The sequence below is a fragment of the Echiichthys vipera genome (assembly GCF_963691815.1).
Source record: "Echiichthys vipera genome assembly, chromosome: 5".
Classification (NCBI taxonomy): Eukaryota; Metazoa; Chordata; class Actinopteri; order Perciformes; family Trachinidae; genus Echiichthys; species Echiichthys vipera.
The window spans coordinates 4,205,681-4,232,592 of record NC_139830.1 but is presented as its reverse complement, the minus strand read 5'-3'; the positions used below and the strand labels follow the sequence as shown (position 1 = coordinate 4,232,592).

The following is a 26,912-nucleotide window of genomic DNA, read 5'->3' as shown; positions in this document are numbered from 1 at the left end:
TGCGTGGTTACGTATTGCTCCTAATCAGAGGTATTTCCAGTGTTTGTTCTAGAAAGTTTCACCTCGTTCCCTCACCTTCGCTTTAACACGGGCTTTAACCCCCTAACGTCTACACCGGCCTCTTAATCTCGACTACATTACACATAGAAGAGCATGTTTACCTCCAGGGAATAGACTGATACGATCCTGTGTGCAGAGGATACCTCTTAACCTTCTATTCTGTTATGGCTTCGTCCCTGAATAGCTCTTTTGTTAGCTCTACGGTCACAGTGTATCCATGCAGACGGTACACACACACACACGCACACACACACAGATGGGCTGAGTGTTTGGACAGCCACTAAAGGTCTATTTTAGCTTCAGAGCAGTCACCTGAAGGTAAGAGATCAGGGTTCAGTGGCTGGCTTCGGTCGAGGCTGCAGGTGGAGTTTACTCTAGGGCGATGCAGGCTGCAGTCAGGGTTTGTGTTTGAACAGTAACCAGGTACCTTCAGTATTTGAGCACCGGCAACACTGTTTGTCACGACTCAGCGTTTTGTGGATAACAGAGCAAAACAAGTTAAAGAAAAAAAGTGTTGTGTTATGTAGATGAATTAAACAGAGGTCTCATCTAAGGACGCTCCAACAGCCTCTTGGGCCGCCGCCAAAATGTCCCGGAGCAATGAAAGTGCTTTTAAATGCCCCTGGAACAACAGCTTTGCAGAGAAGAGCGACGCAGCGAAGGAGATTAAAACGTCCCCCCTGCAAAATGTCCACATGTGTACAAACTACTGAACAGCGCTGCCTTGAATTTGGAAGACCGCGGCGAACGCAGGGATCCAAAAACAAGGAAATCCTCGGTGCATTGGAAGAGGAAGTTGACCAAACAAGCAAAACTTTATCGCAACGTCTCAAACAACTCCTGCGATCCAAGGCCGCGTTCACACTGCAGGTGTTAACGCACAATTCCGATTTATTGCTCAAATCAGATTCGTTGTTTGTCAGTTCACGTTACGTCTTTAAATGCGGCCTGTCTACGGATTGCTGTGTAAGTAGTTGAAGCTCCTGAAGTGACCGGTGTGCGCAGTCGATCATTGATGACATCACGCCACAACGGTGTTTACGGACTCCAACAGGTACCGTAGGACTTTATGGCTTAATGCTAAACTGGTGTGTGGCGGCAGCCGGCAAATCTATGAGTGGGTGAAATCAGAAAGGAGGAAGAGAATAAAGAAAACTCATATGACCTGGCTGTTCAGATCGCGGTCGTATTCAAAAAACTCCGATACGTATCCGATTCAGGAGCGCATTTAAAAGAGGCCTAATTCTGATTCAGAAATGTCAGATTGAGGGCGGACTCACACTGTCCTTCCGTCCCGTGCCCCGTGCTTTAGGGTCCTTGTCCCCCCCTCCAGGCCCGTTTGTACTCACACTACCTGGGCCTCGGAGAATGCTTCTTGCTGCCTATACGTCATCACGCCGTAACACGTCACACGCATTGATGACGTCATGGCGATGCGTGGCTTTGTTTCCAGATCTTTCCGTAGACCTCAGAGTTTTTGTGCGTCTTGTCGACTGTTTTTGAATCTTTTCATCGACCAAATCTGCAGTAAACACTCCACCTCCGCATCACACCAACGTCAACCTTTCACCGCCATTGTTTTAAATGTCCGCGCATGGTCCCTCCTTCTTTTTTCTACGTCCCAACAGGCGCACAGGAAATGACCTCAGAACCGTCGTAGGCCTCGTGCTCGGCCTCGTGCTCGTACACGTGCGCACGCTCGTGCTCGTACATGTGCAAACGTGCTTTACAAAAGCCAACCTCTCTCAGACGGGCCGTGGACGGCAAGCTGGCCGCAGTTATGCGCAGAGCGGTTGCACTCACACTGCTCAAACACACTAGGCTTTAGACGAAAAACCTGTTTTGGCCCGGTGCGGAAGGACAGTGTGAGTGCGCCCTCAATGCAACTTGTGCTGTTCACACCGTCAAAAGCAAATCAGATATGGGTCACATATGAGCGGAAAGATCGGATTCAGGTCACTCGTAAGTGCAGAACTTCCCAAACACGTGCATTAAATCGTATTTTCTTTAAAAACACGACTTGCTTCTCGTCCGTCTGATATGATATAACCCTCCACAGCAGCTGAACTCTCACGATAACACAAAATCACGCGAGAATCACCTTCACGCGTCACATGGAAATCCATTCCAGTCCAGTCGCCTCGTCAGGTTTACTTCAGGTAACCGTGCGGGCCTGTTGGAACCTGTTCAGCTGTGATTCGATCTTTGTTTGGGCTGTTAGCGCTGAGTGTTATCAGTGCAGACAAAGGAGTGTGTGCACTTGTATTTAAGGGGCGGGTCTGCTTGTTGATGATATTTCAGCAGAGCTTCAGGCGACACCGATGTATTTTCTTTCAGTGAGTCGCCAACCAGTTTAGATTCTCGCTGAGTAAAAAGTTTCCCCTGCGACTGCAAACTTTTCCGCCATGCTGCACTTTTGCATGTATTTTGTAAGTCAGAGTCTGTGCTGAGTGCTGATAATGGAAGTGGAAAAGGCAGTGTGTGTGTGTGTGTGAGGTGACAAAAGAGGCCTATAGGGCGTGAGAAAACATGCTGAGCCTAAAGTCAGATGAGGCGTGGGGGGGGGGAGAAAAGAGGAAGCTGGACAGAGTCGTTGGAGGGGGAAAGAACAGAGAAATGAAAGGAGGAAGAGGGTTTGCTGCAGCAAGTGGAAACTCCAGCTGCCTGCAGCCGGACCACTGAGAACCAGCTCTGACCGGTCCCGTCCTGACGCACAGGACAGCACTCATCCATCATAAAGAGCAGCCAACTGGGCCGTAAGATTAGCAAACAGCAGCTGACGAAAACCAGACCGCATACCTCCATTGACCTGATGTCATCCTTTACTCACTCATATCAACGGTGATAGAGTTTGGACTTAAAAGAGGTCAATGCTAAACGTGAAGGTGGAGAGGGGTTCAACTCTGAACGGGTTCAAACCCGTCTGTGTCTGGAGGGGGTTTTCAGGGTCGGCGCTTCTCTTTAAGGGTAAAGTTCAAGCACTTCCAAGGTCGTTAAACCAAACGTTTCCAGACTCTCAAAGCCTTTACTGTCACATCTAAATGTTATGCAATTGCTGAGGGAGCAGATCGTCTCCCTCGTGACGCCACAGCCAACGACAAGATCATCCAAAACACGCGGACGTTGCATCTGGTCTTAGGGCGCACTCACACTGTCCTTCCGCACCGCGCCCCGTGCTTTAGGGTCCTTGTCCAGGGTACTCTCACTACCTGGGCCTCGGAGAATGCTTCTAGCTGCCTATACGTCATCACGCCGTAACACGTCACACGCATTGAGACGTCATCTCGATGCGTGGCTTTGTTTCCAGATCTTTCCGTAGACCTCAGAGTTTTTGTGCGTCTTGTCGACTGTTTATGAATCTTTTCATCGACCAAATCTGCAGTAAACACTCCACCTCCGCATCACACCAACGTGAACCTTTCACCGCCATTGTTGTTGTTGTTAAATGTCCGCGCATGGTCCGTCTTTTTTTTTCTTCTATGAAGTGAGAGCGGCCGTAGGCGTCACGCTCGTGCTCGTACATGTGCAAACGCACTCTACAAAAGCCCACCTCTCTCAGACGGGCTGTGGGCGGCCAGCTGGCCGCAGTAATGCGCGGAGCAGTTGCACTCACACTGGTCAAACGCACTAGGCTCTACCCGAAAAACCTGTTTTGGCCCGGTGTGGAAGGACAGTGTGAGTGCGCCCTCAAAGGTAGAGGCGCAGTCTAAGTGGGGCAAAAGTCTTTTCTAGCTGCACAGAAATCAAACCCCTAAAAATTTCACACCGCCGCACACAGCCACAGCCACGCGGGCCGCTCTGTCTGGCTCGCTCGGCTCTCAAATGACTCTGACCTGCTTTTTTTTCCCCCCTCCACATCCCTTTCATTTCAAGTGCGTTAAACAGAGCATACACTGTACTTCCTCTATCTCGCCCTGCCGTCTGCAGCACTGTGAACTGCTCACTGCTCTCATCCCTTCACCGAGTACAGAATGAAACCACTCCTTGTTGTGCGGGACATTTAGATCTCTCACATCTGTGGCCAGTCTGGTTTTTGAACGCGGGGAATCAGTCGTGACGATCAGCGAGCCTTCAAGAGCGTTCCCAGATGGTGGCCCGGTGACACAGAAAAGGGGGGGGGGGGTTGTGAACAGAGAGACAACATGCACGCTGCAGATCAGATGTAAAGTAGATTACGACGGAGCTTCAGACTGCAGCAGACCGAACCCAGGAAGCGGGGAGGGGGCTCCTACACGTGACAAGCGGACGGAGACCGGGAACAAGAGGAGGAGCTTCACGCCTTCCTGTGGGGGGGCGTGGATGTAGTATGTATAGATGTGCATGTAAAGGGCGGTCTGTTCGGGAACGTTTACCAAGAAAGAGGAGAGTTGTTCTGCGAGCGTGAAGCTGTTTACAAGCACAGAGCGGCAGGAAGGAAAAGGGCTCTTACACCCTTTACAAAGTCACATTTTCGAGCATTTAAAGGTTCATTTTCAAGATTTCCAGCACCTGACAGCTGTGGTAAATTACATATTTGCATACAGCCCATCTAGTATGTAGAGTATATGATTACTGCACATTACATTAGATGTTACTGTGCTACAGAAGGGACGTTTCGTGTTTGTAGGTAGACTTTGCATCACACACGACCTCTACGTCAACTTCTTCTAAACCCAGCAAACACCATTTTGAAATGAATGTGTTTTCAAGGTTTTCCAGCATCCGTCCAAGGAACGAACCTCCTCTTCTCCTCCGCTTCACTCCCTGTTTTTCCACCGTGCAGATTAAAGAGGAGAAATGAGAGGGGAAGGAGCCAAGCAGCACACTTTGAGCTCATTACAGGAATCCAGAGAAGAACGCTAAAGTCCTAAAACTCCGGGCGAGCGTACCAGGTCGGTCACGCTGACCCGAAGAGTTTCGATGTCTGAGCTGCTGCGTCAGAGATTTTTACCCCGAGATACAAAAGGTTACAGGCGTCTTAAAATAGCTGTTTTCCTCGCTAACAACACTTGACCCAGAGGTCGGGGAAAAGGGCAGGGAGACGGGAAGAGCGTCGAGGAACCGCACAACATCACTCGATCGCTCTCACACGCACAGAGGCCGCGTAAACATTTGTGGAGGCCTGCAGGGAGCCGTAACTCAGCCGGCTGCAGGTTTAGAGGCACAGCACAGCTAAAACAACACACGTGTAGTGCTGACTCAGAGAAACAGACGGTGCTCAGGGTTCGTCCGGGTTTTAAAAGTCAAATTAAAGCACCTTGAACCAAAAACGTCCACACTTTCGAAGCTTTGATCGTCACATCTAAATCTGTACTAACAAATAAAGTTGGCAAAATATTTTATACCCACGGAAATAAACGTGTAGTGTTGTTTTCTTCCTGTTCATAATCAGTGTTATTCGATGTTTGAAATCGAGCCAATCCGCGTCCTGTGAGGAGCTACTGGCAGCTGAGGGCGACGACGACATGAGAGGCGATCGCTCGTTCAAAACAACGATGGCGTCCTCCTAAAGAGGTTAGCTTAGATGCTAAGATAGCATGCATGTTAGATGTATGTTTTCTCTCTTCCCCTAATTGACTTCAGCAGGGTTTGATTGACGAATGCTTCATCCAATCACCTGCCAGGTATGATTTGAGAGCACCTGCCCTTTTCCAGTCAGTTTCCAGTGACGCCTTCCCAGACGCTGGAGGACTTACCGAGCTACGCATGCAATGGTTGTGATATCTTACAAAATATGACGTTACTAGAGGTGTCGGTTAGGTTTTAGGCACCAAAACAATATGTTTATTGGTGCACACGAGTTATTGTGTTATGAAACATCAGATTATGTTGAAAATCAAGTATATTCAGATTCCTTAAAACCGTATCGAAGGCTTTAACGATTCAAATGAAGCTTCCTCCAAACATCCGAGACGTAGAGGTATACAAGCCCTGAGATGCACTAATATAACAGTCCTCCTGCACGCACACAGACAGATCTGACACGTGTGCGTGCAGGTCCGACCCCGCTGAGGGCGAGCAGCTGAAACCGGAGAAGACAAAAACAACCCGGCTGGGACTAAAGACTGGGGGGGGGGGGGCACAGTGGGATGAAACCAGTTCAGTGACTTCTGTGTGAGTCAGGGTCCCAGTAGGAAGCTTGAATGTGAAAGCAGTGCAGTATGGGTGGGGACAAACACACACACACACACACACACACACACACACACACACACACACACACACACACACACACACACACACAGTCAGTTCCCCTGTTGCTGCTTCCTGTTTGTCTCTGGTGCTTTGTGCGTTCAGTGATAAAGAAACAGACCGTCGAGGCCACGAGCGACACTCTCTTAAAGAAATATCGACACCTCCGATGTCATGGTCTTGATTTAAGTCCCTGCACCTTCTTTCTAGTCACATTCAAGCCTTTCTCAAACATTTTAAGATGCATTATCGAGCTTTTCCAGCTCCTGACATCTGCGGTAAATTACACTTTTATATACACTACATACAGTTTATTCAGTGTGCTGATTGTTGCACTTCTTCGTCACATTGAATCAGATGTAATTGCGCTTTAAACGACCAGAATGATGTTCTGTGACGGCTCTCTACAGAAGGGAATTAAAGGAAAGTGCTGCAACCATTAAAAAAAACTATTTTGATAATCATCGACTGTCCTTTTTCATGCACAAATGTCAGAAGATGCTGTTTTCAGACTCATATGTACAGTAGATGTTCCTGCTTTTGTGTGTGTATTGTTTTATTTCATCGTAAACTGAATATCTTTGAGGTTTTGGACACAAAAAGACATTTAAAGGGAAACTGGGATGGACCCTTTATACACCAAACGGTAAATAACGATACTGAAAACGACCGTTTGTTACGCACAAATGTCAGAAAATGGTGTTTTCAGACTCTCATATGTACAGTAGATGTCCCTGCTTTTGTGTGTGTATTGTTTAAGTTCATAGTAAACTGAATATCTTTGAGGTTTTGGACAAAAAAAGACATTTAAAGGCAAACTGGGATGGTCACATACACCAAATGATAATTAACGATACTGAAAACGACCGTTTGTTACGCACAAATGTCAGAAAATGCTGTTTTCAGACTCATAATTACAGTAGATGTCCCTGCTTTTGTGTATGTATTCTGTTTTATTTCATAGTAAACTGAATATCTTTGAGGTTTTGGAGGAAAAAAGACGTTTAAAGGGACACCGGGATGGTCATTTTATACACCAAACGATAAATAACGATACTGAAAACGACCGTTTGTTACGCACAAATGTCAGAAAATGCTCTTTTCAGACTCTCATATGTACAGTAGATGTTCCTGCTTTTGTATATTTATTAAAAAGACATTTAAAGGGAAACTGGGACGGACACTATATACACCAAACGATAAATAACGATACTGAAAACGACCGTTTGTTACGCACAAATGTCAGAAAATGCTCTTTTCAGACTCTCATATGTACAGTAGATGTTCCTGCTTTTGTATATTTATTAAAAAGACATTTAAAGGGAAACTGGGACGGACACTTTATACACCAAACGCTAAATAACGATACTGAAAACGGCCGTTTGTTACAGTTTAAATTCAAGTGTTTCCAAAGAAGAACCTTGAGACTTAAAACACTATAAACGCGCTATAGGTCCATGTGTCCTTGTGTGGATGAAATAGTAATGAGGAGAGGTCTTTTTTTGGCTCCCAGCCACAGCCACAGAGAATAATAAATTACCAATGTCTCTCTCTTCTTCTCTCTCTCTCTCTCTCTCTCTCTCACGTGGCCTCCTGTGATGCAGCACTTTCTCTGATGAGATCTTCCTCCATCGCTCCCTCTTTCTCTCGTCGACATGTCTCTCCGTCTCTGTCCTCTGACCCTCCCTCTCCCTTTGTCCTATCTTCATCCTCTTCATCCTCCTCACGGCGCTCTAATCCGCCCTCCTGCCTCGCTGACCTCGTCTTCCTCGTCACGTTTCCTCTTTCCGAATCTCTGCATCTCCTCCTTTCATTTCCCTCCGTATCGAATTATACGTCTCTGTTTTTCTCATATTGACATTTTATTAGAAACTCTCTCTTTTCTGCATCTCAGCGTTGTTGCTTCTCACACGTCAGACGTTAAAGAAACTCCGACACATCCACAGAACTCTGTTTTCAAGACGGTTTGCCATTGGTCGACGGCGCAATTACCTTCGCCTCTAATTGGGCGAACTGATAACAGCACTTCCATTGATATGCATGTAAATGTTGCATGACATCTGCTCTAAAAACATGAGTTTGAATGTGGAAATAAAAGTAGCATCTTAGTGAATACTCACTGTGAGCGAGGTGAAGGTCATGCACATGCCTCCGAAGCCATTCATCGCCAAAGCAAAGAAGATCAGGATGGAGAGATCTGCGGGAGAAAGAGCAGGTTAGTGACCCTGACGCTCGTCCTGCCTGATAGATTAAAGTGTCACTTATGTGTCGACACACTGCACGTGCCTGTGTGTGTAAATATGCCGCACAACACGGCTCGCCTACAGAAGCAGCGTGACAGAGTGTGTTACAGTTGCAGCGATGTGTGCGAGATGAGATACGTACTGTTGGGGTCGTTTGCACCGTAGGCGATGAGGAGGCAGGAGAAGGCGAAGCAGGCACTGGGAACACAAAGCAATGGGTATGAATAAGGCGATAAATGAACCCAGCAGACCGTAACAGTTCAATATGATATCATATTAAGCATGGATGGATTACTGAAGGGGCCTGCAGGGCACAGGCACAACGTGAGAGACGCTAAATGACTCAAGATCAACGTAAAACTATCAAAAACTTACGCGTTCTGACTACAAACAACCCAGAATGACCACAAAGAGACAGAAAATGAATAAAACCAGATGCAAAACGACCACTAAGACACTAAATGATGTAAAATGAAAAATGAAAAATGACCACAAAAAGACAAAAAACATCTAAGAGTAGGTGCAAAATGATCACACAGTAACACAAAACTTCTAAAGTTAGATGCAAAACAACCTTTATGTCCACAAAGAGATGCTTAATGATTGAAAATAGATGCAAAACCTTCAGAAACATTCAGATAACCACTACAAATGACCCAAAACGACAACAAAGACACGCAAAATGACTAAAAGAAGATGTAAAACAACTAGAAATAGATGCAAAACGGCCACAAAGAGACGCTTAATGATGCAAAATAGACGTAAAACATTTCAAAACATACAGATATCAACTTTGAACAACCCAAAATGACTCCAAGAGAAGCAAAATGATGCAAAATAAAAGCAAAGCGACCCAAAACTACCGCAATGACATGCTAAATAACTAAAAATAGACGTAAAACTATTAACAACATACAGATATCGACTTTGAACACCCCAAAAGGACTCCTAGAGAAGCTTAATTAGTAAAAAGAGACGCTAAATGATGCAAAATAAAAACAAAACGACCCAATATGACAACAAAAAGACAAAAAACAAGTAAAAGCCGATGCAAAACAACCTTTAATTACTACAAAGAGACGCTAAATAACTAAAAATAGACATAAAACTATTGAAAACATACAGATATTGACTTTGAACACCCCAAAATGACTCCAAGAGAAGCAAAATGAGTAAAAATAGATGCAAAATGGCCACAAAGAGATGTTAAATGATGCAAAATGACCCAAAACAACTACAAAAAGACAAAAAACAACTAAAATTGGATGCAAAACAACGTTTAATGACCACAAAGAGACGCTGAATGACTGAAAACAGACCCAGAAACAATCAACTCTTTGGGTTTTTTGGTGTCCTGCGTTGTGATCCGTCCCTGATATCAAGCGTAAAACGTATTTATATGTATTTATGTATTTACACATCCCTCTCAGGCCTCACCTGCCCAGCAGTCGGAGCTTGCGCGGCCCGTACTTGTCCATGACGATGCCCATGGGCAGGGTGATGGCGGACAGCAGGAAGGAGCCCACGGTGAAGGCCAGGTTCAGCATCTCGTCCTGTTCGTTGCAGATGGGCCAGCCGTTCATCTCCAGGTACTCCTCGGGGTCAGACGCCACGGGGCCGGACGTGTTCGTGAGGTTGAGGCTGGAGCCGTTTTCTGCAGGGCGACAGAAAAGGGAAGAGACTTCAGATGAGACGTTTCACTTAACAGCAGAAATAATCGTGTTTATTATGATGATAACGTAAAAATGCACGGTCATGCATCAGGATGGTTAAGTGTTACAATTGTTCAAATGTGTTAAATTGAATTTATGGAATAATCTTGACGGGAAACTACAAACATGTCACTTAAAGCTTAAATAAAATGGAAATATGAAGCAAATAAACAAATCTGTGACGTAATATTTTATTATTTATGCATTTTTAATGTAAGAAAATGGATTTATTTGAGTTAAATAATGATTTTTAACTCACATGTGGGTGGTTTTACATGAGTGTGTGTATTATATGTATGTGTGAATATATATTTTTATTTATTTTTTATTATTATAAGTATTTATTTATTTACTTGTATGTATTTTTTTAAATACTCAAAAGAAATAAAATAAATTAAAATAGATAGAAATAAATAAATCAAACAATGAACGTATGAAATACTCTGAAAGCTTAAATTAAAATAAAATAAAATATATAAAAATAAATAAATAAAATATAATAAAATAAAATAGACATAAATAAATAAAATAATGAACGTTTGAAATACTGTGAAAAATTAAATAAAAATATATAAACATAAATAAATAAAATATAATAAAATAAAATGAAATAGACATAAATAAATTAATTTTAAAAAAGCGTATGAAATACTCTGAAAAACTAAATAAAAATAAATTATGTAAAATAAATAAATAAAATATAATAAAATAAAATAAAATAGACAAAAATAAATTAATACAATTTTAAAATACTGTGTAAATTGTAATTAAAATAAAAATATAAAAATAAATGAAATATAATAACACATTGAAAAATTAAACTACTTATTAGGTGATCTAAAATAAACACGTTCCTGGTATTTAAAATGAGGTCGTTTCGGATGCTGCTCTTTGGTTTTGACGCCTCCTTTTCTGAGAGACTCAATAAAGGTCAAGTCACCAAACTGTGAGAAGTAAAAACCAGAGCAGAGTAAACAGGCGCCTGAAATAGTCCCGCGTGAACCCCTGCGTGCTGCTGCTGCTGCTGCTGCTGCTGCTGCTGCTGCATCACTGCTAAACACCGTCCACTGAGTTCATGTGGAGTCTATTTCTGTCTGTGTGTGTGTCTCTGTTAGCCTGCTGCCTCCGGTCAAACTCTGCCGGTATCAACAGGCGCGCAGACGGCAAAACAAGTCCCCCCCTCACCTCGACTTGTTTTGGGTCAGAGTGCCAGGAAAAACACCGCGCACCGACTCAGCAGTTACTTTGTGTTTAACGTCTGGAGGAGCGAGCTGTGAAGGACTGAGTCATCGTTTCAGTCCTGGGGGCTGCTGGTCTCTGCTATGTTCTTAAAGGGGTGTGTGTGTGTGTGTGCGTGTGTGTGTGTGTGTGTGTGTGTTGGAGGTGTTTTGATCTTTGAAACAACAGGAAGTCATTATGACGTCACATTAAAAGCCTCCCGGTGCAGACGATCGTGTGAGGATGAAAGTGGGTGAGAGGTAAAGGTTGTTTTGTTTTGCTCTGGTTCATAACGTCCCTGAGAGACTTGAGGTCACCAGCATTTAAAAACAGAACTATATTGATTTATTAAATCCCCTCAGCTGCACTGGGAATGTGTGTGTTTTCTTTGAATCGCCGTCGCCCCCTCTGTCGATGTATATCACATAACTTCCTGTGTGCTTTTATTGTTTAAATATAAACTGTGACCTGGGCGTCCTCACAAAGGCTGCTCTCCATGGTCTCATCTGTTTAAATAAAGGTTAATTTAGGGCGCACTCACACTGTCCCTCCGCACCGCGCCAAAACAGGTTTTACGGCTAAAGCCTAGTGCGTTTGACCAGTGTGAGTGCAACCACTCCGCGCATAACTGCGGCCAGCTGGCCGTCCACGGCCCGCCTGAGAGAGGTGGGCTTTTGTAGAGCGTGTTTGCACGTGTACGAGCACGAGGCCTACGGCGGTTCTGAGGTCATTTCCTGTGCGCCTGTTGGGACGTAGAAAAAGAAGGAGGGTGCTTGTCCCCCCCCCCCCCCAGGCCCGTTTGTACTCACACTACCTGGGCCTCGGAGAATGCTTCTTGCTGCCTATACGTCATCACGCCGTAACACGTCACACGCATTGATGACGTCATGGCGATGCGTGGCTTTGTTTCCAGATCTTTCCGTAGACCTCGGAGTTTTTGTGCGTCTTGTCGACTGTTTTTGAATCTTTTCATCGACCAAATCTGCAGTAAACACTCCACCTCCGCATCACACCAACGTGAACCTTTCACCGCCATTGTTTTATATGTCACACGCTCGTGCTCGTACATGTGCAAACGTGCTTTACTAAAGCCCACCTCTCCCAAACGGGCCGTGGCCGGCAAGTGTGCTGCTCCTAGGCGTGGTACAGTTGCACTCACACTGGTCAAAGGAACCAGACTTTTTCCGTGGAACCTGTTTGGGCACGGTACGGATGGACAGTGTGAGTGCGCCCTGAGTACGACCTTACTGCACGTGTGTGAGTGGTTTATCAGCTGCACAACTTTAGTTATTTTTTTTGTCATTTTGGGTCGTTTTGCTTTTATTTTGCATCATTTTGGGTCCCTTGTAGTCAGTATGTGAATGTTTTTGATAGTTTAATGTCTATTTTCTGTTGTTTTGCGTCTATTTTCAGTCATATAGGGTTTCTTTGTGATCATTTTTTGTCTCTTTTTAGTCAGTTTGGGTCATTTGTAGTTGTTATCCATAGGTTTTTATCAGTTTGCATCTCTTTTCTATCATTAAACATCTCTTTAAAGGTTGTTTTGTACCTACTTTTAGTGTTTTTTTGTCTATTTGTAGTCATTTTGCTTAATATGGAGACGATTCACTCTTCGGGCTGGTATTTAAGGAGGTATTAGGAGCATTAAGTGCTGACTGTTGGACTAACAGAAGACAGCAGCATCTGTCCCCCGGCGGTCTCCGCTGCTGACTAATCAAACAGCTCGAGTCAATAAGGGAAAAGCCCCCGACCACACACACCCACCCACACACACACACACCTTGAGTTCACATGCTATTCATCAGAGGGTGTTTCTCGCTCACGTCAACGCTATAAAAGCTTTTTTTGTGTGTGTATGTTTCACCAAATTCCTTCTTGCTGCTTTTTTTATGCCTCTCCCTTCTCTCCTCTCCTACACGATGTCAAACAGACTCACCTCTGACAGAGTCACCTGCATAAAGCTGAATAAATACCACGATGCACGCTGAGCTTTCCGGCTTCAAAGTCGCCCTTTTACTCACAGGGTTCTGAGTCAAATTCATGCATTTTCAGGCATTTTTAAGGTGCATTTTCATGCTTTTCCAGCAGCGTACAGCTTTGGGTACGCTGTATATACAGTTCCCTGGTTATTTCACCTCTTCTTCACATTAAATTAAAGGTTATTGTGCCATAAGCCACTGAAATGTGTCAAGTGTCCTGACACCGTTCTGCAGAAGGGCGAGAAATTAAAAGAAACCGGCTTATTTAAGTCGACTTTGGCTTAAACCAGCAAAGAAAAGGTGCAAAATAAGAGAACGTTAAAGGTGTTTTGGGCTTCCTGTGGTCGGCCAGATGTGCGCGGTGTAGATGGTGTTGTTGCTTGTGGTCAAACATGGCGACACACGTGGCACGATGCACACTCAGCTCTCTGGCTTCAAAGTCGCCCTTTTACTCACAGGGTTCTGAGTCAAATTCAGGCATTTTCAGGCATTTTTAAGGTGCATTTTCACACTTTTCCAGCACCGTACAGCTGTAGGTACACTGTATATACTGTTGTCTGATTATTTCACTTCTTCTTCACATTAAATTCAAGGTTTTTGTGCCATAAACAACTAAAATGTCTCAAGTGACCTGACACCGTTCTGCAGAAGGCTGAGAAATTACAACCAACATGTTTCAAAATGTGTCACCTGCTTATTTAAGTCGACTTTGGCCTAAATAAGCAAAGAAAATGTGCAAAATAAGAGAACGTTAAAGGTGTTTTGGGCTTCCTGTGGTCGGCCAGATGTGTGCGGTGTAAATGGTGTTGCTTGTGGTCAAGCGTGGTTACACACAGAGCGTTTACGACGATGAGAAGTGGAACAGCTGTTTACTTTTGTGTCTCTGTTTGACAGAAACAAGCTTTTCCTGTGACAATGCAAACGGTCAAAACACAACGTTTTTATCTCCCACACACAGCCGAGGACCTCAGCGACAGTGACGGCGCTGACGGAGGCACAAAGAGAGACAAAGGGAGGCGAGCATGAGGGCTGAGGGCTGATGACTGAGACGTAGGAATGCACAAGACTCTCTTTTCCTCTATGTGACACACACACACACACACACACGCGAACACACACACACACACACACACACACACACACACACACACACACACACACACACACACACACACACACACACACACACACACACACACACACACACACACACACACACACACACACACACACACACACACACACACACACACACACACACACACACGCACACACACACACACACACACACACACTTCACACCAGTAGAGAAACCACAAACCAACTGTGGGAGAGCAGATGAGCGCGGACAGAGATACACAACGTGTTCTTCAAAACAGAGCCTCAGTGTGGGAATAGAGTCGTAAACTTTTAGGGTTTTTCGGAGATAAACACGCAAATTAAACATCTAAACTGAAATAGGAAGGAGTCTCTGTCCGTGGGTCTAACGAAAGGGGCGGGACTTCGCCACTCTGTAAAGACTGACGTAGCTGCCGTGACGTAGAGACCGCAACTTAACTGCCGTGATGTAGCTGCCGTGACGTACCTACCGTAACTTAGCTGCCGTAGCTACCGTGACGTAGCTGCCGTGACGTAGCGACTGTAACTTAGCTGCTGTGACGTAGCTACCGTGACGTAGCTACCGTGACGTAGCTACCTTGACGTGAGACATTTTGAAGCAGGGAGTTTGGCATTTAAGTTAAGTTAACAGTTTTTTTAAATCGGACATGACCATATTTGGACAACAGGGAGGAGCTGCCGGGCAGCGTCACGCTGTTGTTTCAATGACGCGGTGCTAAGCTAAATGCTAAAGACGGAAATTTGCGTTTTTTCAGCCGGTTGACGGGACTTTTCCGGTGGATTAATGCTGGAGAGTGAGCCCAGAGCTCTGATCACTTAAATCGCAGGTTTCCCTTAAGTTACCAGCTAACGCTAGCTACGTTAGCATTTTCAGGAGACTTTAATGAAGTGAAAAAACACTGAAAGAAGGTCAAATCCCTGAGAATTTATCGATAAGTTGTCAACGATTAAATTAATCTTTAACTATTTTAACTTGTTAAGACAAAATATCTTTTATTTGTGGACAGAACGAAACATTTGAAGAAGTAATTGGGGGATTTTCTGACATTTTACAGAGCAAACAACTCAGAAAATGATCCGAAAATGAAAATAATAGTTTGTTCTCGTGGTTATGAGCTGTGGTGACGAGGCCCGGGGGGGTTTAGGTCACTGTGGCAGGAGATAGCTAATCCGATCAGATGAGCGGGCTATAATAAACCATCTACGGTTCATCATCAGCTTTAACTCACGGTAGATTACACACACGCTGAATCCACTGACAGAGGAACGACGATCACCTAGCAGCAGTTTACAGTCGACAAAGACCTGCAGTCATGTTTTACAGTGACACACTTTCAAAGAGACGGAGTCTGGAAACAGCCAGTGTGATAATAATCCTCACCAGCGTAGCAAAGAAGGGATGAATGGTCTCATTCACACGTCGATCAGCTGCCTGGAAACTCCAAAACCCCACTGATGGAGAACGCGATACCAACTGCTATTTTTAATCTGACCTACATTAGCTCCTGTGACGACGACGGGTGTGAGAAAATATATGTTATGTACTGTGATAATGTGGTTCCAGCCAGAGATGGACTAGAGTTTGGCGTTTTGACCGTCGCCATCTTGGTATTTTGAAACCGGATGTGTTTGTGAGCGACTAGCCTTAGCACGGCTACATGCCAAAGAGGGAAACTGACCGTTTGATGAGAGCCGTCCAACAGATTTTCATCTATTTAAGTTCATATCTATCAAAGAGTGAGTTAAAACAATGGTTATTGATCACGTGACCCACTAATGGAAGCTCTCTACTCGTTTCGAATATCCGTATCTGTGGCGACATTCGCGGGCTAGATGTAAATACGCCGCCATGTTAGTGCCGGTGCTGACAGCGGTTGGTCTGCCAGGTGGAGCTCCTCACTAACGGTTATGCTGCGTTCACTTGTTATCGTAAATGTAAAAACTTCCAACTTCTATAAGGGTCTTCACATGATTAGCTCTTAGTGCTAGGCTCAACGCGAGGTTGGGCGCAGAGACCCAGTGAACCGTTAAATCAACGTTAGCATTAAAACCATCGTTAGCTCGTAAACTGCCTCTTCACAAACCTGCTGCGATGCCCATAAACCTCCAACGTTACGTTTTCTTTCCAGATCGTGATCGTTATAGTTAAATTGTTCGGGAAATTCGGACACACAAGTGGAGTGTTTACTGCAGATTTGGTCGATGAAAAGATTCAAAAACAGTCGACAAGACGCACAAAAACTCAGAGGTCTACGGAAAGATTTAGAAACAAAGCCACGCATCACCATGACGTCATCAATGCGTGTGACGTGTTACGGCGTGATGACGTATAGGCAGCAAGAAGCATTCTCCGAGGCCCAGGTAGTGTGAGTACAAACGGGCCTGGAGGGGGGGGACAAGGACCCTAAAGCACGGGGCACGGGACGGACGCACAGTGGGAGTGCGTCCTTTAACTGAATCCAGACCATGGAGAAAGCCCTCATCTAAATCCAGGAGGAAGCCATTTTGCAGGGGCGGGGCTTGCCAACAGGCAAACCAGGCAATTGCCTGGGGCCCCGGCTTCCAGGGGGCCCCCACTTGGGCATCCTCCCCAGTGACCGGTGCCCCAAGTGCTAATGTACGGCACAGCAACGACAACAACGGGCATTTACTATGAAAAAGCGCCGTAGCAACCCCCCTTGGGGGCCCCCACGTCACTTCTGCCGTCGGCGCTGTCTGTGTCAATCAGCGCGAACCGCAGGTTTGATTGTTTGTTTAGCACCGAGCTCCGCCCACTTACACCGAGCTCCGCGCTTGCGAAAAGATGAAGAGGAGTTATCCCAGCGGGGCAGATAAGAAAAAACAGAGGAAGGAAAGGGAGGAAAAACGAAAGTAAGACAGTGGTAAGTGCATTGTTATGTTTTTCTGACTGACTGTGTTGTGTTGTCACGGACTCCATAGCAGCTAATAAGCTAAAAACTAAGCTATGACGAATGCGTAACATGACACAGCTACATGAAGCTAGCTAGCAGGAGGAGATGTGCACCACTCTCCAGTCTCAACCAGCAGAAAACAACAGAAAGTTTAGTGAGGCAGACAGTCTAACAACAACAACAACAACAACAGCAACAACAACAACAACAGCCTAATACAGTGGAAACCGCTTATAGTGATCACGGATATAGTGATCAACCGCTTATATGGATCAAAAGGCTTGGGACAGAATCATTTCTATACAAATGCTGTTTAAATAATTCGTTTATAGTGATCGAGAAATCCGCTTATAGTGTTCATTTTTTTTCTCATTTTATGAATGAAAACGTGCTGGACGTCTGCTTCTGCCGAGTGAGCTAACAGCTAGCTAACGAGTGAGCTAACAGCTAGTTAATGTAAGGAGTTGACACCGGCAGCAAGCGCGCGAATCATGGCTGGAAAAGGGAAGTCATTGCCACCTGATGAGAAACGTCTCCTCAAGGCTTATGACAGATTTTTTTTTATCGTTTTGAAAAACCAGTGAACTTGGTGTTAGACAACACTGATCCATGGAAACATGTGAAGTGACTTCTTAACGCGGCGCAGCGGAGCCGCAACACAAAACAGACGTAGCTTAACTCTTCTTGATGCCGTTGTTATCTTCTATGTTGTTGTTCTATGAAACAGTGTTTCAAAGTTTATTTTAAGACTTGTTTTAAAAAAATGCACCGGCTTCACGGCAGAGCCAACGCACAGAAGAAGTTACTGTATTTGTATTTATGTATTTATGAGTTATGTCTGCGCACTGCGCAGCAATATAACTTGCATGGTTCCTCTCAAAAGGAGCATTTGAAACGAATGTGTTTGAAACCATAATACAATTCAGTAAATGCTGAAACGGTTCGTTTCGTGCAATTGTTATCATTGAAAAACGATACAAATGGCGTTTAGATAATATTCTGCATAAAAAATGTGAAATACTGTAATAAGAATTCGGTTATAGCGACCAACCGCTTATAGTGATCAAATTGGCTCTGGACCAACGTGATCACTATAAGCGGTTTCCACTGTAGTATGTAATACTAAAGTACACCTTCTATGATAAGCTTTGCATAATGATGAGATGAACTTAATAGTGCCAGAAAGGGAGAAATATGTGTTTGGCAGTACATATGATATGTGCACCCACCACAAGAGTACATCAAGTGCATAATACATGTTGAACTTAACAATATGTTTCCCTCTCATCTCTCCTCAGGATCATTACTGTCTTTTTTAAACCAACACATCCAGGGAAGGATGATGTTCCCCCTCCCATCCCTGATGACAACTGTAAGTTCATTATTCCACAATTGATAATGTTATGCCTTAATATTCTTCATGGCAGTAGTATTAAGCTGTAGTAGTAGAAAATGCTGTGCACATACATAATCATATGCCTGCCCTTAGAGATTCTCATATGCCCTGTTGTTTTTTTTTTGAGTTTAGTTCCATCAACATCCACCTCCAGCAGCATAGTGGTTTCCCAACCTCCTGCGCAGGAATATCCAACCGATGATCAGAGATCAAGTCCAACTGCTGACACAGATGACTGTGAGTTAAATAATTTTTTGTTACTTCCATAGAGAACATATAACAATGACAATAATAATAACTGCTACAAGAATTGCTGTAATTAGCCCATGCTATTAAAGATTATTTATAACAAATATACCCTGTTGTTGTTTTTTTTTCTTTTTTGTCATCAGCTCCATCAAGACCCAAATGTGAACAGTCAATTTTATTTTTGTATTTATTTTATTGTTAACAACATTCAGATTTCTATTTTTTGTAATAAAAAAAGTTCATATTTTATATTGTGTTGGTGTCAGTTAATTTACAACAATTATTGATAGGCGTAGGGTTTTAAGAATTTCTGTTCCTCCCTGAAATTCACTTTGAGAACCCCTAATCTCTTCTAAAGTATTATTTTCAGTATACATATCAAATGTCCCAGAAATTGTGTGCAAAAAACAATTTTTTTCACTGTGGAGGGATGGGGTGGGGCCCCCACAAATTTCTTGCTTGGAGCCCCAAAGGACCCTTGCCCCGCCACTGCCATTTTGTGCCATAAAGACACAAACTAATGACGACAGTCTGAGTGCAGCAGCTCCCTGCATCACCTTTGATCACAGACAAGCGAGGACAGGATGAAATAATAATAAAATAACCCCGTCGGCCGGTTTGATCGCTGCCTTTTGAAGCTTGTTTAGAGCCTGGATGCCGCTCACACTGTTATTCATGAGGAAACCCCGACGGTTGGATCACTGAGAACCCTGTGTGTTTGCTAATGTACAGGTTTCTCTCTCAAACGGCTGCTGTCCTCGCTGAGCGCACTTCCTTTTGTACGTTTGTTTGTGTTTCCTCAAATCTCCATAACTCCACCACACCCACTCAGCAAAGAGCACCCCAGAGTGTTGCAATCGAGCCCGCTGAAAGCTTTTCTCAGGCGCCTCAGAGACACTCAGGGCGTCGCCGCACACGGGCCGTCACATTAACGCCCCATTCAAAGTCTGATTGAATCCAAAAAGCCCCAGAACGAGGCTGTTTCTCCTAAACCACTGGAACTTGAGATGAGCTTCTTTGCACGACTAGAGACACCGACTTCAAGATCTTTCTGGTTTTCAAACTGGAGCAATCACCTCGGATGAGTTTACAGTTAAAAACCTGATCATTTGAAACAAACACAGAAGGTCGTGACAATGAAGCCGGCCAGACTCTGACTTTTCTTAGATCTAACTGCTCGTCGGACTTTAGATAGACGTCTAAATTCACCAGAATAACATGACTTTGGGTACACAGTTAGTCTGGGGGCATTAAGGGCCCACTCACACTGTCCATCCGTGCAACCACGTTTCACGGCTAAAGTCTAGTTCCTTTGACCAGTGTGAGTGCAACCGTACCACGCCTAGCTGCGTCACGCTTGCCGTCCAAGGCCCGTTTGGGAGAGATGGGCTTTTGTAAAGCACGTTTGCACATGTACGAGCACGAGCGTGCGCACGTGTACGAGCACGAGGCCTACGGCGGTTCTGAGGTCATTTCCTGTGCGCCTGTTGGGACGTAGAAAAAAGAAGGAGGGACCATGCGCGGACATTTAAAACAATGGCGGCGAAAGGTTCACGTTGGTGTGATGCGGCGGTGGAGTGTTTACTGCAGATTTGGTCGATGAAAAGATTCAAAAACAGTCGACAAGACGCACAAAAACTCAGAGGTCTACGGAAAGATCTGGAAACAAAGCCACGCATCGCCATGACGTCATCAATGCGTGTGACGTGTTACGGCGTGATGACGTATAGGCAGCAAGAAGCATTCTCCGAGGCCCAGGTAGTGTGAGTACAAACGGGCCTGGAGGGGGGGACAAGGACCCTAAAGCACGGGGCACGGGACGGACGCACAGTGGGAGTGCGTCCTAAGACCGGTCTGAGACTAGAAGACCAGTCAGACGGTGTTTGAGTCGTGGCGTAACACCCTTTCAAAATACGATTTCCAGGTCCCAGCTCTCCGTCGAACAGAACTAACAACAACGGCCGAACATGTGAACCTTTTTTAAACGCTTCTTTTATGAGTGAGACACCTTTTCATCAACAGGAAGGCGGTGAAATGACAACACAGCAGAGTTGGAGGAATACGAGGCTCGGAACAGGAAATGGTACTTTGAAAGGGTTACACTTTAACAGAGGTCACCGTGTGAGGCGGACTCACCCGGTGCGTTGCACAGGTAGGAGTAGAAGCCCTCAGACTTGAGCATGATGAGCAGCGATGCCCAGCCCAGCAGCACCGCGGAGAAAAGCAGGTTCTCGATCACCGCCGTCACCGCCATCCACCAGCGGCGGGAGAAGGCCGTGGCCAGGGTGGGAGCCATCTCGGCCGGGTCGGAGGTAGCGCTTCAGCTCACGGGCCTGACTGGAGGTGAGGGAGGCCGCCGGAGCCTGGAGGGCGAGACGAGAGGGGGGAAGAGACGAGGGTCAAATACAGATGTGGAACTTTAGCTGAGAGATGAAGAATTAGATTGAGAAGAAGATGAAGAAGGAGAGGGAGATGAAGAAGAAGAGGGAGATGGAGGTCTGGATGAAGAAGAAGAGGGAGATGAAGAGGGAGAAGAAGATGAAGAGGGAGATGAAGAGGGAGAAGAAGAAGAAGAGGGAGATGAAGAGGGAGAAGAAGAAGAAGAAGAGGGAGATGAAGAAGAAGAAGAGGGAGATGAAGAAGAAGAGGGAGATGAAGATGAAGAGGGAGATGAAGAAGATGGAGGTCTGGATGAAGAAGAAGAGGGAGATGAAGATGAAGAGGGGGGTGAAGATAGTGATGAAGGGGGAGATGAAGAAGAAGAGGGAGATGAAGATGAAGAGGGAGATGAAGAAGAAGAGGGAGATGAAGATGAAGAGGGAGATGAAGAAGAAGAGGGAGATGAAGAGGGAGAAGAAGAAGAAGATGGAGGTCTGGATGAAGAAGAAGAGGGAGATGAAGATGAAGAGGGGGGTGAAGAAGAAGAGGGAGATGAAGATGGAGATGAAGATGAAGAGGGAGATGAAGATGAAGAGGGGGGTGAAGAAGAAGAGGGAGATGAAGATGGAGATGAAGATGAAGAGGGAGATGAAGATGAAGAAGATGGAGGTCTGGATGAAGAAGAAGAGGGAGATGAAGATGAAGAGGGGGGTGAAGAAGAAGAAGAAGATGGAGATGAAGATGAAGAAGATGAAGATGGGGATGGAGAAGAAGAAGAAGAAGAAGAAGAAGAAGAGGGAGATGAAGAAGAAGAGGGAGATGAAGAAGAAGAGGGAGATGAAGAAGAAGAAGAGGGAGATGAAGAAGAAGAAGAAGAGGGAGATGAAGAAGAAGAAGAAGAGGGAGATGAAGAAGAAGAAGAAGAGGGAGATGAAGAAGAAGAGGGTGATGAAGAGAAAGAGGGAGATGAAGATGAAGAGGGAGGTGAAGATGGAGATGAAGATGAAGATGGAGAGGGAGATGAAGAAGAAGAGGGAGATGAAGCGGGAGATGAAGATGAAGATGGAGAGGGAGATGAAGAAGAAGAGGGAGATGAAGAGGGAGATGAAGAGGGAGATGAAGATGGAGGTCTGGATGAAGAAGGAGAGGGAGATGAAGATGAAGAAGATAAAGATGGAGATGAAGAAGAAGAGGGAGATGAAGAAGAAGAAGATAAAGATGGAGATGAAGAAGAAGAGGGAGATGAAGAAGAAGAAGATAAAGATGGAGATGAAGAAGAAGAAGAAGAGGGAGATGAAGAAGAAGAAGATAAAGATGGAGATGAAGAAGAAGAAGAAGAGGGAGATGAAGAAGAAGAAGATAAAGATGGAGATAAAGAAGAAGAGGGAGATGAAGAAGAAGAAGATAAAGATGGAGATAAAGAAGAAGAGGGAGATGAAGAAGAAGAAGATAAAGATGGAGATAAAGAAGAAGAGGGAGATGAAGATGGAGATGAAGAAGAAGAAGAAGAGGGAGATGAAGAAGAAGAAGATAAAGATGGAGATAAAGAAGAAGAGGGAGATGAAGAAGAAGAAGATAAAGATGGAGATAAAGAAGAAGAGGGAGATGAAGAAGAAGAAGATAAAGATGGAGATAAAGAAGAAGAGGAAGATGAAGAAGAAGAAGATAAAGATGGAGATAAAGAAGAAGAGGGAGATGAAGATGGAGATGAAGAAGAAGAAGAAGAGGGAGAAGAAGAAGAAGAGGGTGATGAAGATGAAGATGAAGGTCTGGATGAAGATGAAGAGGGAGATGAAGAAGAAGAGGGAGATGAAGATGGAGATGAAGATGAAGAGGGAGATGAAGAAGAAGAGGGAGATGAAGATGGAGATGAAGAAGAAGAAGAAGAGGGAGAAGAAGAAGAAGAGGGTGATGAAGATGAAGATGAAGGTCTGGATGAAGATGAAGAGGGAGATGAAGAAGAAGAGGGAGATGAAGAAGAAGAAGAAGAGGGTGATGAAGAAGAAGGTCTGGATGAAGAAGAAGAGGGAGATGAAGATGAAGGTCTGGATGAAGACTCCCACACACACACACACACACACACACACACACACACACACACACACACACACACACACACACACACACACACACACACACACACACACACACACACACACACACACACACACACACACACACACAGCTGATGCCTCTGAGGTGCAGTGTAAAACCCCTCCTATCAATAATACAACAACGTCCCGCCCCCTGACGCATCTGATTGGCTGCACGGGTTTATGAGCTCGTCTCCTATTGGCTGCCGGTGACATAGCTCGTTCAGCAGCTACACGTGAGGCTGGTGTTGCGTTCACGTCCTGTCGGAGGAAGAGTAAAAAAAGCCTCTGCATTGTCACAAAAATGTGTTTTGCGTTTTAAAAAATGTAATAAAATTAATTAATTTTAATTTAAGGAGTTAATCTACAAATGCACGCGCTCTAGTTGTTATTTAATGTGTTAAAAATATATATTTTAATTTGTTAAACATTAAAAAACACCTCCAAAACGGCTTTATTTCCTTTTGTTTGAGCGGGCAAGTGAACGTTTCACTGTTGAAGTGTGTGTGTGTGTGTGTGTGTGTGTGTGTGTGTGTGTGTGTGTGTGTGTGTGTGTGTGTGTGCGTGTGTGTGTGTGTGTGTGTGTGTGTGTGTGTGTGTGTGTAGAGAGAGTGATAAAGCTATTTTAGTAATAAAAATAAATAAAGTGTGTGGTGACAGGAAACACCACTGCACGTGAATGCAGCGCGAGCTCCAGCCGGTTCGAACCAGTGCGGCGCGAGATTCACGGTGTGGTTTAAACTGTCAGAGCTCGCGCTGCTGCACGAACCCGCACCGGTATTTGGATTAAAATTATAAATATGCATGAAAACAATAATAACAATGAACTCATGCACCTTAGTATGAATTAAAAAAGTGTCTAATTTCAAATATGCACAGAAAAAAACACTTAAATAACAATAAACACGCGCATAAATAAATAAAAATGTTGTCTAATTTGAAATATTATAGAAAAAAACACTAAAATAATAATCTGCACGTACATAAATTGCATGAATATAATATAGTGCCTTATCTGAATGATCGCATTAAACATATTTTTTAATATTTCAAAAGTTACGGGATAAAAAAAGAGCAAAAATAACAATAAACACGTGCAGAAATTAATAAAAATATTGTCTAATTTTAACTATTAAAGGAAAAAACACAAAAATAACAATAAACACGCGCATAAATAAATAAAAATATTGTCTAATTTGAAATATAATAGATAAAAACACTAAAATAACAATAAACACGTGCATAAATAAATAAAAATTGTGTCTAAATTGAAATAAACACGCGCATAAATTGCATAAATATAATAAAGTGTCTTATCTGACTGAGCTTATAAAACATATTTTTCATATTTCAAAAGTTTCTGGAGATAAAAAAGAGGAAATAAAGCGCTGTGATGTTGCACAATGTCCCAAAACACTGAATCATAACGGGACATAATCGCATTTTTATATAATTTATACATTTTATTTACATGTAAAACGTGTTTTTATTATTATTATTATTATTGTTCCTCACTTAAATCTTCCCTGTGCTGCTTTTGACCGACTTGACGTCACATACATAATGATGACGTCATGAGAAACAGTGCAAACTCCCCTTTATTTGAGATTATTATTAATTATTATCATTAATGATGAGATTATCGTCACGCGCCCGGAACAATAAGACAAAAGTATCAGAGAGGCAGAGAAAGAAGAGCAGCGCTGCAGGAACTGGTCTCAACTGGACTGGAAGCACCCCCCCCCCCCCCACACACACACACACACACACACACACACCTCCTGGATCTGCATCTACACCCCCCCCCCCCCCCTCCCTGCACAGGCAACTCAGCGCTGTGTGACGGGGCCGGGCTTTCAAAATAAAAGCCTCATGACTAAAGGCGCTGTGAGTGAGAATAGTCTATTCTTATTATAATTATAATTATAATTGTCTTACTTTGACTTTTTGTCACTATAATCAAGATTAAATCTGTTTATCAGTAAAAACGTATTATCTCTGTATCTTTTATCTCTGCATTTGTAGAAGTTTAAAGTGTTAAATTCTACATTATTTGTTATTTTTATGGTATTTTATTGTTATTATCTGATTGTATTTTAATTTTACATCTTCATTTAACTGTGAGTGAATATAAAGATGATAATAAATTTCTGTATCTTTTATCTCTGCATTTTTGTAGAAGTTTAAAGTGTTAAATTTTCGGTTATTTGTTATTTTTATGGTGTTTCTTTCATATTTACGTTCTTGACTGCAGTGTTTTGCTTTATTGTTTATTTAACACCAACACAGAGTCCTTGTATCTTTCCCACTAATTGCACGGATGTTTTTTTTATTTATGTTTAATGTATTTTTATTTATATTTGATGTCCTTAATTTGTTATCTTTTACTTGTTTTTATGTCTTTTTATATCATATTTGCTTGTTTTATGTCTTTCTACCTGTTTAATGTCTTTTTACGCACGTTATTTTTCAGTGTTTTATGTCTTTTTACTTGTTTTTATAACTTTTTACATGTTTTATAACTTTTTACTTATGTTTATGTCTTTTTATTTATGTATCTTATTGTCTTTCTTTCGGAATAATGGAATTTTTCTACTTTATTTTAATGTAAATATTTGAATCCTCTTTTCTTAATAATTTCTAACTTTTCAAGTGAATTTTGTAGATGTAGTAAATACAGTATAGTGATTATTGCACATTAAAGGAGACGTTATTGGGCTTTCTACTGTGTTTTGTGTCTGTAAGTAGACGTAACATCCTGTTTAACCTCATTTCAAGCACTTTATCCAAAACAAAAAGTCAAATTTAAACACTTTAAGGTGCATTTTCAAGCTTTTCCAGCACCTGACAGCTGTGGTAACTCACGTACTTGCACATAGTAGATGAAGTTTATACAGTATTTTGATTATTGCACATTAAAGAAGATGTTATTGAGCTTTCTACAGTGTTTTGTTATTGTAAGTAGACGGAACATCCTGTTTAACCTTAATTTCAAGCTGTTTCAAGCACTTTATCCAAGACAAAACAATCAAACTCAAGGTTTTCCAGCACCTGACAGCTGCTGTAACTTAAATACTTGTATATAGTACATGTAGTTTCTACAGTATATTGATTATTACACATTAAAGGAGATGTTATTGAGCTTTCTACTGTGTTTCGAGTCTGTAAGTAGACGTAACATCCTGTTTAACCTTAATTTCAAGCTGTTTCAAACACTTTATCCAAGACAAAACAATCAAATTCAAGGTTTTCCAGCATCTTGCAGCTGCGGTAACTCACATACTTTAATATAGTACATGTAGTAAATACAGTATACTGATTATTGCACATTAAAGAAGACGTTATTGAGCTTTCTACTGTGTTTTTTGTCTGTAAGTAGAC

General features: G+C 43.3%; 1 protein-coding gene across 1 annotated transcript in view; it reads right to left on the bottom strand.

Moving 5' to 3' along the window:
• LOC310947605 (large neutral amino acids transporter small subunit 4-like) overlaps nt 1–26,912 on the bottom strand; it is a 47,547-nt gene that overhangs the window by 18,987 nt on the left and 1,648 nt on the right. Inside the window, exons 2-5 of the mRNA XM_083914462.1 lie at nt 21,196–21,422; nt 9,912–10,128; nt 8,617–8,672; nt 8,352–8,428 (exon numbers count right to left, since the gene is read on the bottom strand). Coding sequence (XP_083770588.1) covers nt 8,352–8,428; nt 8,617–8,672; nt 9,912–10,128; nt 21,196–21,355 — 510 coding nt within the window. The 5' untranslated portion in view covers nt 21,356–21,422. The remainder of the gene's footprint in view (nt 1–8,351; nt 8,429–8,616; nt 8,673–9,911; nt 10,129–21,195; nt 21,423–26,912) is intronic.